This window comes from Dendrobium catenatum, unplaced genomic scaffold (assembly GCF_001605985.2).
Source record: "Dendrobium catenatum unplaced genomic scaffold, ASM160598v2 fragScaff_scaffold_718, whole genome shotgun sequence".
NCBI classification, from domain to species: domain Eukaryota; kingdom Viridiplantae; phylum Streptophyta; class Magnoliopsida; order Asparagales; family Orchidaceae; genus Dendrobium; species Dendrobium catenatum.
In genome coordinates, this window is record NW_021319180.1 from 25376 (window position 1) to 43025 (window position 17650).

General features: G+C 34.6%; 2 protein-coding genes across 2 annotated transcripts; both read left to right on the forward strand.

Annotated features, from left to right (window-relative positions):
* The first annotated feature begins 2134 nt into the window (after positions 1 to 2134).
* Positions 2135 to 8285, forward strand: LOC110095869 (proline-rich receptor-like protein kinase PERK1). Its single transcript, XM_020821578.2, has 8 exons — positions 2135 to 2897; positions 4810 to 5358; positions 6354 to 6440; positions 6555 to 6625; positions 6925 to 7001; positions 7110 to 7257; positions 7454 to 7615; positions 7714 to 8285. The coding sequence occupies exons 1-8, from the start codon at positions 2252 to 2254 to the stop codon at positions 7990 to 7992; spliced, it is 2019 nt and encodes a 672-aa protein (XP_020677237.1). The 5' UTR covers positions 2135 to 2251; the 3' UTR covers positions 7993 to 8285.
* Positions 8286 to 10136: 1851 nt separating this feature from the next.
* Positions 10137 to 17107, forward strand: LOC110095879 (ras-related protein Rab7). Its single transcript, XM_020821585.2, has 7 exons — positions 10137 to 10331; positions 10427 to 10453; positions 10567 to 10666; positions 16055 to 16201; positions 16278 to 16358; positions 16458 to 16603; positions 16828 to 17107. The coding sequence occupies exons 1-7, from the start codon at positions 10279 to 10281 to the stop codon at positions 16898 to 16900; spliced, it is 627 nt and encodes a 208-aa protein (XP_020677244.1). The 5' UTR covers positions 10137 to 10278; the 3' UTR covers positions 16901 to 17107.
* The last annotated feature ends 543 nt before the right edge of the window (positions 17108 to 17650 follow it).

Consider the following 17650-nt stretch of genomic DNA (forward strand, 5'->3'; position numbering starts at 1 on the left):
TATAGATCTTGCAACAAAGGAAAGAGTCTAAATTTTAAGGGTTTTCTATTGACTATTATGAGTCATCAAAATTTTTATATCGCTTGGAAATGATTTATCATTTTAATCAAATTAGAATCTTATTGCAAAGGAGAGGGTTCAAATATTAGGGCTGCTTAATTTCTTTTTCTTAAAATGAAATACTTTTTTTCTTCCATCAAATATACAATATGACACCATTAATTAAGTGCAGCCTGTTTGTCTTTATTGGGAAAATTTATTAGGTCAGGTGACCTGATGTAGCTCTACGTCCGGTAGCCAATAATATGTTGCAACGTGCTCTTATTCTTTACCGCGCGACCCGACGAACCGACTCGAACCGGAATCCGGGATTACTATATTCGCGTATTGCTCGGTATTTGCTCGGTATTGCTAGGTATTACTCAGTATTGCTAGGTATTGCTTGGCAATATTGAGAAATACCGCTCTATGAAGACCAATACCGAGCAATACCGAGTAATACCTAATAAGAACTTGGTATTGCTCGATATTGCTAGATATTGGTCTTCATAGAATGGTATTTTTCGTTTTTGTCGAGCAAAATCGACCAATACCTAGCAATACCGAGCAATAGGCAAACTCCCGGTTCTGTTCCGGGACTAGTTGTTGGGCCGCGCAGTAAATAGTGAGAACACGTGTCGGCTGTTTATTGGAGCCTTAGCTTACCGCGTACCGAATATAGAGCTACGTCAGATTACCGGACCAAATAAAAATTCCTTTATTGGAGCCTTAGCTTTCTTCCAAAGAATATTTTGACCGTTTTCCTCTAAAAAGAGGGCCATGATGTGCAGTGGCCAAACAAAGATCCTTACACCTTTCACGTTGAAGTTGAAGAACCTAATTGATGGTGGAGATTTTACTTAAAAGACTCCACTACAAATTTAGGATAAGTGGATAAGTATGATTGAAGTGCTTCAATGCTTGACCATTAGATAAGTGGTAATATTATATATGTTTTTCTAAATATATTTATCTTTTAATTAGGCATTGAGAATTTAACTCTTAATAGGCAGAATAGAGAAAATATATTCATGTAGTAGTAGTTGTTGTATTCTAAAGTATCATTTTTCTAGCAAATACTATATTATTTCATATAAGAGAAATTATCATATTTATTTTGAATATTTTTATATGTATCTGAGTATCTCAATGCTTAATTGATGAATATATTAAAATTTATTATCAAATATGAAATAAAAATCACACATGCTTTGATAAAAACTAAAAAAATAAATTTCTTTTACAATAAATTAAATATTAAAAAAATTATATATTACAATAAATCAATTTTTTAAAAAATAATAATATATTCAAGTTACATGATAATGAAATTCATAAGGGCTGTTTGACAACAAGTAGGATTTAATTTGAATAGGATTTAATAAATTATGTAAATCTAGATTTAATAAATCCTGCTAAATTTAAATCCTGAAAACTAGTTGAAAATATAAATATTAAATCCTATTAAATATTGTGGAGCTACTGGACTGTAGAGCTATTGGACAATATAATGAGGATTTAAGACGCAGTAGATAATATGACCTCAAAGTCAATTTCTTTTTTCGCTCTCCCACTCTTCTGCAAGGCAAGTTATTACGTCCGAATTAGGACACCAATCCAGACGCGCCATGTCACCCAAATATACTGGGGCCCAGTGTATTTGGGTGACGTGGCGCATCTGGATTGGATGTCCGGACGTCCGGTCACCGGACGTAATAATTCGCCCTTCTTGAGGCTCTGGAATGTTAAATTAGCCGAACTGTAAAATTTACAAAATCCAAAATTTATCATAAAAAGAATCAAATGAAAAATTTATTTTGTCATAAGTTCTATGGATTTAGCATAAATCCTGCCCAAATTCCGCCTAAATCCCGTTGCCAAAGAGCCCCATAAATATTTATTTCCAAAAAATAAAAATTTCATAGAGATATGAAATGATACGCGATTTTTTTTCTCCTAATTTATAGAAGGATGGTCTGACCAGAAGTCCAGAAGCTTCCTTTTACTAACATTCCCATCTTTGTCAGGTCAGAGCCAGCGGCTAGACCGTGTGGGCCCATCCTCTCCGGTCCACCGAACCTTTCCTTACGTCTATAGAACTTTTATCGCGAGAAAAATCGACGGGTAGAGATAGAGAGAGAGAGAAACGTTGAGGGAGAGCGGAAGGGAGATCAGTACAGCGGCTGAACGGATTATTTTGATCGCCGCGGCGATGTCCGCCTCTCCCTCTCCAACCACCGCCCCCTCACCAACCTCACCTTCGCCACCTTCACCTCCGCCACCGACCTCCGCCACCCCGCCGGCGTCTTCCACTGCCCCTCCACCCTCAAACGCTACCGCTTCCCCTCCTCAGCCGGTCTCCTCTCCTCCGCCCCCGGCTGCCGCAACCCCGCCTAGCTCCTCTTCTCCTCCGCCTCCGACCGCCGCGATCCCTCCTAGATCTTCTTCTCCTCCGCCTCCGGCTGCCGCGACCCCGCCTAGCTCTTCTTCTCCGCCGCCTCCGGCAGCTGCGACCCCGCCGAGCTCTTCTCCTCCTCCTCCTCCGGTCACCAATCCACCATCTCCCGCGCCTCCAGGAAAGCCCTCTCCGTCGAGCCCAGCTCCACCAGGGGGATCGTCATCTTCAAATAGCCCGCCGAGTTCGCATGGTTCGTCTCCCTCGCCGCCTTCTTCACAGTCCTCATCGTCGAGTTCGAATTCAACGGGGCTTGTGGTAGGGCTGGCTGTGGGTGGAGTGCTGATTCTGCTGGTTTTGGGTATTGTTTGTGTCTGCTGCTTTAGAAAGAAGCGTCGCCCGCAGCCTATTCCGCCAGCGTACCAGCACTATGGTGCTCCGCCGCCTCCACCACCAGTGAAAGGTGACGTCTCTTATCTTCTCCACTCAGATTTCTGTCGTCTTTTTTAAATTGTGGATCTGATGGATGTCATTGGCAGCTTAGGGCATGAGTCGTGTAGCAGAGGGCTCTTAATTTTCCTTTTTGCGTCTATCTGCGTGCTTAAGCTATCGGGTTGATAAATTGAATTTCCCCATCATTGCATCATGAATTGACTTTTTCTTTATTATCTGATTGACAATTCTTTCTACCCGTTCAAATCTGAGTTGCCTACGTTCAATTTATGCAATTCTTTTATTTTGACATTTTTTTTCTAATTTGTAATGAAGCAAATAAACCAAACCATTATGTTTAATTAAGAAGCATCTCTTATGATTGACAAAATGCCATTAACTAATGGAGTCGCAAAGGCTTTGTTTGATTTGAAGGAATTAGTCATAAAGGAAAATTTGTTTATGTCATAACTACATCAAGATTTATCGGTTTTGTGTTGTTCATAGGAAATTGATTTTACTTAGGAGCTGTTTGGTTTTTTTTAATGCTTGTATTTTAGAAATGTATAGTAATTAGAATGGTTTTTTTTTTTTTTTGAAATATATGTTGTTTAGTTGTATGCAAATAAAATGCATTGAAATGTGTTTCTGTTTGTATGATATATTTCAAATGCATTGAAATTCGATGGGGTTGCGATAGTGGTGGTGGCTGATAGTATAAGCGGTGATTGGTATAGGCAAGGGGAGGAGGCGGGAATTGGTCAGGGGTGGCGGAAGGCGGTGATGGGCGTTATTAGTGAGCATCAACAGATAGTGCTTAAAACTAATTCAGTTCTTTTTTTTAAATTTATCATCGTTTCCTTTCCATTTAGGGATTGTTTGATTTGATGGAATTTGAGTGAAGGCAAACGTATTTACTTCACAATTTTATAGTAGTGTTTGGCTCCAATAGAAAGAAAAATGTATTGTTTCATTAATGGGGCTCACATTTCCTTTCCCAACAAGGAACAAATACTTAATTTCTCATCAACCAAACAAACAAAATAATAATAATAATAATAATAAAGCTCAATTTCTTTCCAACCAAATAAGTGGGTGAAAACTAAGTTCAATTCATTTCCTTTCCATTTTCTCTCTTACATTTCCTTCAGGGTTACTTGCTTTCAATTCATTCAAATCAAAGAGACCCAACACTGCGGAAACATTGAAAAAATTTGTATCTGGATCATTTTGTTTCCAACTACCTAAATATGGTATGTTTGGCTGGGACCTGGGATAAGGCTATTGATGATGACAATAGATGGACATTTGTATTTTTATTTTTAGACTTGTCAATTCAATTTTTTTACTATTTCCATTTCCTTTTCATTTAAGGTATCTTAGGTTTGAAGGAATTGGAGGAAATGCAAATGCATTTTACTTTCAATTTCATTTTCTATGATCTCATATCCTCATCACAAGAAATGAAAACTCAATTTCTCATCAACCAAACAATAAAAAAAAAAAAAATCAAATTCTCTTCAACTAAACAAGTGGGTGTGTACTACTTTCAATCCTAATCATTTACTATTCCGTTTACTGTACAATTTTATTTCCTCTATTTCAATTCCTGCAACCAAACAGAGCAAAAAACTACTGAAATATTGAAAGAATTTGTATCTGAATCATTTTTGTCATGACCAGCTAAGTATGGCATGCATAACTGGGAGAACATTATGGCTGAGATAAAGCTATTATGAAGAAGATGATAATAGATGGGCATTTATTTATTTAGTTGGTTTTTTGTACTTTGTAAATCAGGATTTAACTTTTAGGATCCAAACTATTGTTATTAATTTTACCAGGCTATTTATTATATAAAAGACTTCATGATTCAAATTCTATTCTGCAACTGTTTTTTGGTTTTATAATAAAGCTGAAGTTCTAATTCATCGTATAATCAGATCAACCTTATGGGCTGCAAAATTATCAAAATGCTCCTCCACCAGCTGATTATGTTATGAAAATGCCTCCAAATCCACCAGTGCCACCATTCCCTCCACGCCCTCTACATCCAACCGCCCATGTCGGAGGCCTTCCTCCTACACCACCGTTTACGAGCAGTAGTGGGGCTTCTGGATCGAGTTATTCTGGCTCTGAAAATCTACCACTTCAACCATCACCAGGCCTTGGTCTTGGTTTCTCAAAGAGCACATTTACATATGAAGAATTGGCAATGGCAACGGATGGTTTCTCTGATGCTAATCTTCTAGGGCAAGGTGGTTTTGGATATGTTCATCGAGGAATGCTTCCAAATGGCAAAGAAGTTGCTGTTAAACAACTGAAGATTGGTAGTGGGCAAGGCGAGCGTGAGTTCCAGGCAGAGGTTGAAATCATCAGCCGTGTTCATCACAGACATTTGGTTTCGTTGGTTGGATATTGCATTGCTGATGGAAAGAGACTTCTTGTTTATGAATTCGTTCCAAACAATACACTGGAGTTCCATTTGCATGGTAAGAACAGAATTTGACCTCTATACTTTTTTTTTTCTTCTTCTTTGCATGTAAGCCTCTGCACCTCATTATAGAAGTTTAGTTCCAGAAAATGCAGTAACGTGTGATAAATTTATTGGTTTTCTTAGTAATATTAGTAGGCTAAGAAGTAAATTATTGAAGATTATCTATTTGATTAAGTAATGGATCGCTCGTAAGTTACTTAAAAGAATTTACATATACAAGAATCAAGAAATATAGCTCTTAAAATGAATCCATAGTTAGGAAGAATGCATAAAGCTGGCCTCATAAAGTCGATCAAGTTTGTCACTAACAGAGATGAATACGCTCAATTTTTTCAAATGTTTTTGACGATTTTGAACTTTTTTATGTTGAACTTACAAGAAGTTCATATCATCATATGGGGCTTGTTTGTTTCAGGGTTATTCTGGGGGTCAACTTCACACTTTATCCTTCAAATAGGTTTTTTGCTCAAGTCAATCTTGTTTTTTTTATTTATTCCGGTTCATTGTTTTAATCCAGCTTAAAATAACTTGCCCCTCTCTTTGCGTTCGTATAACGATAAATTGAAACTTGAGTTATCTTCCTAATACATGAAACTCAGCATTAACCCCTATGTAATATTCTTACCAACTAAGAATTTATTTATTTATCGTAGACTAACACAAATAGTATAACATATTTGCACCATTATCTTAAGCCAAATTAAAATAACCTAACCGATACATAACCCCAATCTAAACAGATCCATTAACTATTAAAAACTGATACCAGTATTAGTGGAATGGCCTTTTTCTTTGTGATGAATTGACTTAATTGGTAATGTCTATCTTCTAGATCAGATCATGAGACTTGTTGTTTATAAAATTTGATGGTCATGAGACTTGTGAGCTTCATTTCTGTGTCTTGCTGTAAATGAGGCTTGTTGACTACTCTAAGATCAATTATGCACTTTCTGCTTTATTTTAAGCTTTTTTTAATATTATTCTTTGCAGGTAAGGACCGACCAACTTTGGAATGGCCAACAAGATTGAAAATTGCTCTAGGCTCTGCAAAAGGACTTGCATATTTGCATGAAGACTGTGAGTTTCTAGGCTTCATCCATCAATTACTTGTTGTTCTACACTGCTTTAGCTTTCCTAATTATGGCTATTAGTCAATTCTACCATGTTCTTATAGTGCTGTTAATTTTGCAGGTCATCCTAAGATTATTCATCGTGACATTAAGGCATCCAACATCCTTCTTGATTTCAAGTTTGACGCAAAGGTAACCATAACATATAAAAATGAAACAAAAATAAAAAAGTTTGACGCATATAGGATATTCAAAATTTGTTGTCTTCTTTCTTCCTTTTATAACTTGCCCCTCTCTTTTCTCCTGATTCTCTTGGCTTACAAACTGGTGGTAGTTTGAAGTATAAGGATTCATAGCTACTCCAAATAGTTGGGATAAGGAAAATGATGATGAAGAAACATCCATGAAAAAAATCTTTTGGCTGCTTGGCATTCTCTTAACTTTGTGAAGATACTGCTTCTCTTAGCTTAGTAGCTGGTGTTTTTTTGCAGGTTGCAGATTTTGGCCTTGCAAAAATTGCATCGGAGACCAACACCCATGTCTCTACCAGAGTCATGGGAACTTTTGGGTAAGACTTTTTTTCAATCTGGCTACCAAGAGCTTTAAATCCCAAGATTACTCTGGTGAGATAGTAATGTTTATCTTATCTCTGTTACTTAATTATCCTTTTTCTCAGGTATCTGGCCCCCGAGTATGCATCTTCTGGCAAATTGACAGATAAATCAGATGTTTTCTCTTTTGGAGTCATGCTTCTTGAGCTAATCACTGGCCGCCGCCCTGTTGATTCAAGCCAGTCTTTCATGGATGACAGTTTGGTTGATTGGGTATGTTAGATGTATATTAACTACCAACTTGATTACTTATTATCCTTATATGGTTCACTTGCTGCATAAAGTAGAAGCCATTCTTCTTTTTGCAGTGTAAATTAAGACCCATAGATTGAATAATTTTGCTACATTTGCTTTCATCAATGTGATTTGATGGTTGAAATCATTCAAATTCATATTCTTGTTACCCCAGGCAAGACCTTTACTTACACGAGCTCTTGATGATGGCAACTTGGATGCCCTCACTGATCCTAATCTGGGCCAAACATACAACCCGATCGAGATGAGACGAATGATTGCTTGTGCTGCTGCCTGCGTTCGCCATTCCGCAAGGCGAAGGCCGCGGATGAGTCAGGTACTGTTATCCTTCATTAAGTATCCCCTTTTAACATTTTAAATTTAGCCACCCTGAGCTTAGAAATCTCTGCTAACTCCATATGAAACCGTCTGTAGATTGTTCGGGCCCTGGAAGGAGATGCATCTCTTGAGGATCTGAATGAAGGAGTTAAACCTGGGCATAGCAGTGTCTATGGCTCTCATGTTAGCTCAGATTATGATGCAATGCAATACAATGAAGATATGAAAAAATTCAGAAAAATGGCATTTGCAAGCCAGGGCTATGAAAGCAGCGTGTACAGTGCACCAACAAGCGAGTATGGTCAGATTCCATCAACTTCCAGCAGCGAAGGCAAAGAAATGGGTAATGTGAAGAAGAGCCAAGGTTTTCAGTAACCACAATTAACCTTTTTCCTGCATTGTTAATTGTAAATTGCAGGATTTTTTTTTCTCTTTTCTTTGGGTCTTTTATCTCATTGAACATAATAATTTTTTTTTAAAAATTTTAAGTTTGAGAATTGTTTGATTTCTTCCAATGAATGTGTCTGTAGAGAAAACTAATAGATGATTGTCAATTCTTTAATATTCTTGTCAGGGCCTGTTTGCTTCAGGTCCTTTGATCTAGTTTCAGTTTTGATATGTTCCTTTGTGGCAAAATTTATATATATATACAAACAGTTGGTGTTTAATGGTGTTCAGTACTTTGCTCTGTGTTGCAGATTCCTGCACTGTGCTGCAATTGGGTTTGCCATTTCCCTAAATCCAATGAACTTTCTGTAGTGTTGCAGATTTAAATATTCGGATGATTTGCAGTAATTGTGTGTTTTTTAAAAGGATAATTTTCGGGCCAAAGCCCAATTTCGTTGCTAGAAGTGATTAATTTCAGCAAGTGCAGAAGAAAATTACCTCAAAAATGAAAAAAATATTATGTGCGGATGCTAGACGTCATCTGGAGGTTAATTAGAATGCGCCGTGTCAATTTTTTTCTCGGTACTGGTGCTGCGTACCGCTGTGTACCGGATGACATGACACGTTCTGATTGACCTCCGGACCGTCTGATATCCTCACAGAATAATTTCTCTCAAAAATGAGATAGTGAAGTGAAAGCTGTAACAAAAGATGATACTAGAGAACAAGCAAGAAGAAATAATTGCTAACAAAGGAACATAATTATGTTTTGAAGAGACTTTGTTTGGACGGCTTTCTTATTATTTCTTATAGCAGTTTTCTATTAAAAAATTAAAATTTTAAACGATACGAAATCCATCTCAAACGGAACTTAATACCCAAAGTGCAGAAACTAATACACATGCCATCGGAATTGAATGATTTAGTGCAGCAGCATAGCAGAAAATATCCAAAAGAACCAACCCAAGTGAATCATCCAAAACGAGTGCAACAAACCCAAGTAAAGGAAGATCATTTAAACAAACAAATTGTTCTAAAGAAGATTGATTTCCTTTAAGAAAAATAAAGTAGGATTATAAATTTGACTTCAATATAAACAAATTGTTCTAAAGAAGATTGATTTTCTACTCAAGATAGAAATCAATGAGGCTAAACACAAATTACAATAAATTGAATCAAGTTTAAATGTGTTTGTTTTGCTTAAAAATGAATGCAGAATAAAATAAATGATATTTATTCAAAACATTTGTTGTTTTGATGAACATAAAATAAATACAATAATTTTTTTTAGTAAAATAAATGCAGTGTAAAGCTCAATTATGAGTGTGGTCATTGATCGACAATAGTACTCGGTGGCAATGATCTATTTTTGTAAAACCAATTTTAAAATTGTGGCTCAGAAATGAGCTTTTAAAAGTAAACACTAAATAAAAGGTTAAATTGTCCCCCCAAAAAAAAAAAAAACCCGTAAGATAAATGAAATAGGGTTATAAATATGACTAGAATATAAACATATTATTCTAAAAAAGATTGATTTTCTACTTAATTAAAAGTTAGGGAGGTTCATTTCAAATTAATTTACGATAAAATAAATATAGTATAAAGCCCAATGATAGCGGTAACCGATAGCCGAAAGTAGTGAAAGATGACTTACATTTGCAGCAAGGTCATGAGAGTGGAACAGCTTGTGTTGTATTTGAAATTCGTTCAATAACGAATTTAATACATTAACAAATGATATATGAAGTGACTTTGGAATTCGTTAAAATTTTATTTTATATTTTTTTTCATCAAAACTAAATATTAAAATTCTTAAAACTCCTGTATTTAAAAAACTTTACAATTTCTTTTTATTCACAACCCAAAAATTAAATTAAAGTTTCGTTTGGGACGACTTTCATATTTTTAAAGAAGCTTTTCAGTACATAAATTAAAATTAAAAAGTAATAAGGAAATCATCATAAACAAAGTCTAAATTAGGCCAAAATAGATTATATATATATTAAAATTATAATAGGTCAAACTATTTTTGACAGATCTAACACGGCTCCATAGTCAATATCGTGAGCTGATACCATTTTCGTAAATTTTACAAAAACAGGGGGCATTCCGCTAAGCCGTCCCGCCCAACCCGTGTATTCGCAAGACAATTTCTTGGTTCTCCATTCGCTTGCCTCTCTGCAGACTTCGTAATATAGGAATTTCTCTCGAGGAGGGGAAGCGAACCCTAGGTGTTCAAGCGGCCCCTTCTGACCAGACAATTGAATCCTAGCCATGGCGTCCCGTAGGCGTATGCTTCTCAAAGTCATCATCCTTGGCGACAGCGGGTGAGAGCCTCGGCCCCTTTGGGTTTCCCTAAAGACGTAATTTTTTTTTATTTTATCCGCTCTTTCTAATTATTCTGTTTCTGAATCTTTGGCAGGGTCGGGAAGACGTCTTTGATGAACCAGTAACCTTGAATTTTTTTTGGATTGCTGACATACTTTCAATTTTTTGGGAAAACAATGCTCTTTTTAAATAATAATGATTAAGAAAGTTTTTGCCTTGATTGGTTCCGTGTAGATATGTCAGTAAAAAGTTTAGTAATCAGTATAAAGCAACAATTGGGGCGGATTTTTTAACCAAGGAGATCCAGTTTGAGGACAGGCTCTTTACATTACAGGTGAGTCTTTCATTAGCCGTTAAGGCTGATTTGGATTCCTTTTTGTATTGTTTTTGTTATCTTAAGAAGTTTGATTTCTGTTTGAGGATTAGGTTGCTTCTGCTTTGACAATTCCGTTTCTTGAAGCTTTGAATTGCTTCTTATACTGTTAATACTGCTTAGTTATGATACATGTTTTGTTTTGGTTCTATTCAGCGTGCACCTTGTTGGATGATGTTATTTGTTGGCAGATATAGAACCTTTAAAATACTCTTAGACGATGTTATTGTTGATTGGGTTTTTATATATAAAAGCTTTTACTATCGTTGGAGTTAATTAAACGTTTCTCTTAGGCTTTATTTGGTTTGGAGGAATTATAAGAAATTAAATAAAAGGAAATGCTAATGAGTATGAAGTTTGTTTTTCCTCACTTTGGTTCCGGGAGAGTTTAATAATTACCTTTTTATTTCTTGTTTGATTGATGAGAAGTTTAGTTTTTGTTCTAATAAAATGTTCTATCATTTGTTTGCTAAGGTTGGGCAAAGGATTGATAATGTGAAATGCATTTGTTAACATTTCTTTGGCGAATTCATTTACTATTACAAATATCTGAACGAAACATTTAATATGGATTTGTTAATTAAAATGAATTTGTATGACTTCCAATTCCTTAAAACTAAGCATACCCTTATGGCCTTCATTTTTAGTTATTGTGGTTTAAGTGGCCCAATTAGGTCATTTACATGACAACGACTGTTGTTGACTATTTAGTTTTTCATAACTTCTTTATTTTTAATAGGATGTGCTAAAACTTGCACTTAATATGATTGCATTGGGAATGATTTATAAAGTTGACATCAAATAATTGGTAATTAAAATGATAAGATGGTTATCTTTGTCACAGATTATGCTAGTGTTAATAGCCTGAAAGGTTCATTGTGTAATTAAAATGAAATAGCCATATGATTCAAGTGATGTTTTTTCACAATTAAGTTGCTTCTTTTGTTTATTATTTTTGTCACATGTTGTCATCAAAATTTTAAATATTAAAAAATGTGCTTTTAGAAATTGACAACAATTAAATGTTATTGAGGCTTACAATGATTTTAAATAAGCTAGATGCCTTACAAAGCGTATAGCTAGCTATGCAAATACTATAACTTTTAACAATTTATATAAATGACTTAATATTATGGAAGGAGAAAAGATGAATAGAATATCTAAGGCAAGTGATAAGAATTAGATGTGTTAAAAATAATTGCAAATTAGAACAAAAGAGAAAATTTTTTAAAGATAAAAGGCTAGAATTAGTAGGGCAAATACTTTGCATATGCTGTGCAATTTCTATGTGTGATATTAACAATTATTTGTTAATATTATTAGAAGATAAAGACATACTAAGGTGTGATGGGTTTAAGTATTTTAGATCAATTATATAGATTAATTAAGAGAGAAATGAGAATATTATATGGTTATAATGGAGAAGTGCTTGAATAGTATCAATTAAATTAATGAATATTTTTCATGGATCCAACAATCAGACAAAAAAAAAATTACGCTTGTGATATTGTATGGATCCAACAACTAGATGGAAAAATTTCGTTGATAGCTAAGTTAATTATGGAAGAAATGAGAAAGTTAAGATGGATGAATGACAGAGCTATGAACTATAAATTTATGAATAATTATATTAAAAGAATAGTTTGAGTGATATATTGAAGATAAGGTAATTGAAATTGATTTGGTGATTTGGACATGTATGTAGAAGGTAGAAAATGCATCCCATTAGATGCTTAAATAAATTTAGTGTTGAGAATTTGGAATGAGAAGGGTAAACCTAATATGGGCGTAGTTCAAAATGATGCACAAAGAATATTATCAACTCCTCAATTAATACTCAGTGATGATTACTAGAAAATCAGGATTAATTAAATCAATCATAAATAGTTGGGATAGTACTATCAATCATGATGCCATTAGACATATATAGAAACTTTTATTAGATTCTTTATTCATTTGAAACACTTATGCACATGCACACACACAGGCACATATACATGTGCACATACGCAAGCATACACCCACACTTTTGCCTTGTTAAAACCTATCTCTTGCAAGCATATTTATATGCTCTTTAACATTAATTTTTGCACAAATAGTAGTTGAGCTTCATTGAACATACTTATATGGTGGTATAACCATTTGTTGTGTATTTATGAAGTAAGATTAGACTTTGGAGTTTATACATTTTTATCTTTGTCATGGCAATCCACTTTTAAAAGCTAGGCCTACTAAGAATAGTGAAGTGTGTCCTATTTTAGGTGTTTGAGTTAAGGATGATTAATCTAGGCCCGTAAATTTGATGTGAAGATCATAAATCCCATGGAAATGTGTGAGATGTTTTGATTATAGGGACCCTTATTTACATTAAAGATACATGTGTGGTAAAATACACATTTGTTGTCTCACTTGGAGTTTATGCATATCACAAGAATATATTGTAACAAGGTAGATCTATCAAAAATACTGTGGTTTGTGCTATTTTGGGGATTGAGTTTAGGATGGTTATTATCTTTTGGAAACATGTATGATTTTCTACTAAAGGAGAAACTCTTATTTGTCTTTAACTTGCTCAAGGAGGTTGTATGCATCTTATTCTATTTAAGATTATGTATATTAACTCATCTAAATGTTATATTGACAGTAGATCTATGTTGCATCGATACGGATACGGCGACACATATTCGATATGATATGATACGAATACGGGATATGTCAATTATTAAAAGTAAAAGATACGGGTACGACGTGGACATGACATTATAATTTATAAAGTATATATTAAAATTAAGAAAACAATTATAGCATAATATTTAAAATGACAAAAGAATATTAAAGAAACATCATATTTAGTGTTGTAGCTTATAATATCAAAAGAAAAGTAAGCATAAAATGTTTATTACTACATCAAAAACATAAACATAGACTATCTAGTGCATGAAGTTTCAACTATTTAATGGAAGGAATGGTATGATTAGCTTCTTCAGGGATTTGTCTTTGGACTTATATATCATCTTCAATAAATATGCTTCCAAAATTAGCATCCTTGTATCATTGTTTCAAGGATGTCTAAATATGTGATTTATTTTTGCAAGAATTATGAGCTTTATACATATAAACCCTTAGCTAGATGCAAGTGGAAGTGAAATTTTGTAAGTAAAAAACATGTATTCCTTCTCCATTAAACACACAATAAATGTAGAAAACACAACAAAAAATCAAAGCCAAAATGAAAATAAAATGATGAAATAGTTTCAAAGAAACTAATAAGTAATAAGAAATCCAATCAATAAAATGCTAAAACTCTAAAAAATTGCGCGGAGTACGGACGGTGTTTACCTTTTGCTTGTCGTTACCCTCACGATAGCTGAACCCTAAATTGTAGCCCTCCTCTTGTTTGACAACTGTACATAGGAGTATGGACATTCAAAACGCATGAAATAAAACACACAGATGGATGCTCCTTCGGCCTGAGAAAATGTAGAAGGCTCGAAAGTGAACCTTCAAATAATGACGCTCGCTCCTTCGGCTTGCTCATGTATGTTCACCCTCCTCGCCTACTCGTGTATGTTCGCTTTTTCATCTTGCTCCTTGCATGATGCTCACAACTTTCTTGGTGTCCGTTGCTCCTGCTAACGACGAAGATGAAGCAGACGGTCGAAGAAGCCCGCTTGTTCGGCCTTCCCTAGCGTCGGCTGCTGCGACAAACGAAGAGATGTGAAGGAAAAATCAAAAGCCCTAGCCCTGCTCATGGAAATGAATACCGAATATGGGTGGGCTGTTTCTTTATGTAACATACATATATATATATATATATATATATATATATATATAGTGTGTGTGTGTTTAATGATTTAATAGGATATGCGTGCTTGATATGCATATCCTTTTCAATTTATATATTATTTTAATGAGATACATTTTTGAAATATCAGTCATGTATTCGAGCCGTATCGGGCGCGTATCCGTGTCCGACACGTATTCGATATAGCATGCCTTCATAAATAGGTGTATCGGTGCATCATAGCAGTAGATTAAGAGTTTTTTACCCCATCACACCTTTGCACAACTTTTAGATGGTGTTTACAAAATGATTAAGCTAGATGAGTTTTTAAAGATATAATTGTGTATGCAATAGACTCTCTTTCGTTGTGTTATGTATCAAAAAGAGTCAGAAGGGCCTCATACCATACCTCACGACCTACTGTTGGGCTTGACTTGTCGAGTGCTTATTGCTTATCATGATGAATGGTGAGGTGGTGCTGAATTACCATATGTATGATGGTATGGGCCTTGCAAGCGAAGTTCCTTTGGTGATCCAATGCATGGACAACTATGCTCTTGCAAGCGGCTTTGGATACCGATTTTTGTCGTGATCAATTGGCCAAGCTCACAACGATGTTATTAAAAACGAGCCTTAGGAGTGAACGACCATAGAATTCCTTGCTTGTAGTAAAGTATAATCTTATATCAAGGTGCCTGTATCGTGCTGATTCACCATGTCGCGTTGTTGCATTGCACGCTTATGAAGTGAAAGATTGCAACAAAGCATGCACCATCACACAGCTTTGCCACATCAAATTGTAGCGTTGTGTGCTCAGCTCTGAATTAGAATTGATTCATGTATCTGTTATAATTACTAGGCATGAACCTTCTCTTCTTCATTGTTTCTCATAATCATTTAGTCATTGCTCATTGGTTCTTTATTCTCTATTATTGGAACTATTCCCTTCTTGGTGTTTCGTTTCGTTACATTCTCTCACATGCTAGTTTTCTCATTTAATTCTCGCTTTTTCTCATTGTTTGCACTAGCAACTTCTTGCTCACATTCTTTTTGCCTCATTTTTGCACCCACTTGCTTCAGGCTGCCTTCACCTTTTGATCTCTAGTTGGTTGCTTAATTTCATGAATATTATTGATTTTTAAGTATTCTTACATCACTTTATTATTTGTTTTTAATCATTTTTTGGTCTTTTAGATAACTGTAAATTACTGTCATTTAAACTATCATTATGTTTGTTGAAAATTATTACCTTAATGATTTAAGTTTTGTTAATTAAATAATTTTTATATGCACATAATATAGGTATATATGTTATATAAGTCATTAATGCTCTAGTTCATAAAAATGCTGCTTTGTTTTGTGCATTGAAGTAAAAAGGAACCCTTGTTTTCATTTCATTTTCACGCTCAAAAGAAATGAAAACAAAATCCATGATTTTCTGAACTGGTTGTTGAGTATGAAATCATGCTTCTCTTGATTCATTGTTCTCCTTCATTCGACATTAGATTTCATGACAGTCCATTCTCTTTATATTCTACTGAGATTGCCCCAATTCTTTGCTCCAGATATGGGACACAGCTGGTCAGGAAAGATTTCAGAGCCTTGGAGTGGCTTTCTATCGTGGTGCAGATTGCTGTGTTCTTGTTTATGATGTTAATGTTGCAAAGTCATTTGATAACCTGAACAATTGGCGTGAGGAATTTCTGATCCAGGTAATAAGGAACTTCAGCTCTCCAGCACTTAAATGTCCAAATTTTGATACTTAATCTTCTCTTTCATCCTGTGCAGGCTAGCCCATCAGACCCAGAAAACTTTCCATTTGTAGTGCTGGGAAACAAAATAGACATTGATGGTGGCAATAGTCGCGTGGTAATTAAGATCATTTTCCATAATACTATAGGCATCGAATTCCTCAATATAGCTTTTGGTTTCGAAACTTCTGCTGGACAAACGTTTCACCATTTACAGGTTTCTGAGAAAAAAGCAAAAGCTTGGTGTGCTTCAAAGGGTAACATTCCCTACTTTGAGACATCTGCTAAGGAGGGATTCAATGTGGAGGCTGCTTTTCAATGCATAGCAAAGAATGCTCTCAAGAATGAACCTGAAGAAGAAATGTGAGTTATTGTGACTTTACTTTCTATAAATAATTAAGGTTTTGTTTGGGACGGTTTTTTTACTGCTTCTTAAAGCAGCTAAAATTTTTGTACTAGAAAGCTACTTTAGGAAGCAATAAAAAAGCCGTCCCAAACAAAGCCTAAATCAATGAAATGGTTATTTGGTCATAAGACAACTAACTTGTTGCCTTTGCTTCTTTGAAATGGTTCTGCTGGTTCCATAGATATCTGCCAGATACCATTGATGTAGCAGGCGGCAACAGGCAACAACGCTCATCAACAGGCTGTGAATGCTAAGATGGTCTTGAAAAAGCTGCAGTTTACTACCAATATTTGTTCTGCAAATTGAAATTCTTCTTCTGTAACTTGTCATGTTTGTGGTTCTCTCTCCATCCTGTTTTCACAATCCTTTTGTTGACAAGTTCATTTGTACTTGGATTACTTTATAAAATCTGTGCAATAATCTTCTTTCAGCTATTAATGGGAGATTATATTCTTTGTTTATTCTTGTGGGTTTGGCTATTTTTTTTCCTTAATAATTTTATCTTGTTCTTAGCTAGAAATTCAAAGAGGTACCAAATGTTTATTGATCTTCTGTTGTGTTTTGTTCTAATAAATTTAGATTTATTGAGTTAAAAGTTATTAATGAATTATCTTATGTTCAATTTTTTAGGGATTAGTCATTTATAAATAGTTAGATTTGTTACATTAAGTGCCTATGAAATATTAATCTAATTAGAAAAATAATGTAGCTAAGGGTTTGTTTGAAATAATTTTTAGACTGTTTTCATGATAAGAAAAATAATTTGTAAAAAATAAATTACATAAAAGAGAGATTTTTTTTACTTTTTATTAAAAAAAAAATACTTTGAAAATGTGGTTGAGTGAAGGACTTTTAAAAGAAATAATAGAAATATTGCTCCAAACAAAATCTAAGTCCTCTAAAAAATTTTAAAATAAATTTAAAGCTGTTAAACAATCATCATTGGAATGCTATCAAATTTATTAACATGATTCTAATGACAATTAATATATATTTTTTTTTAT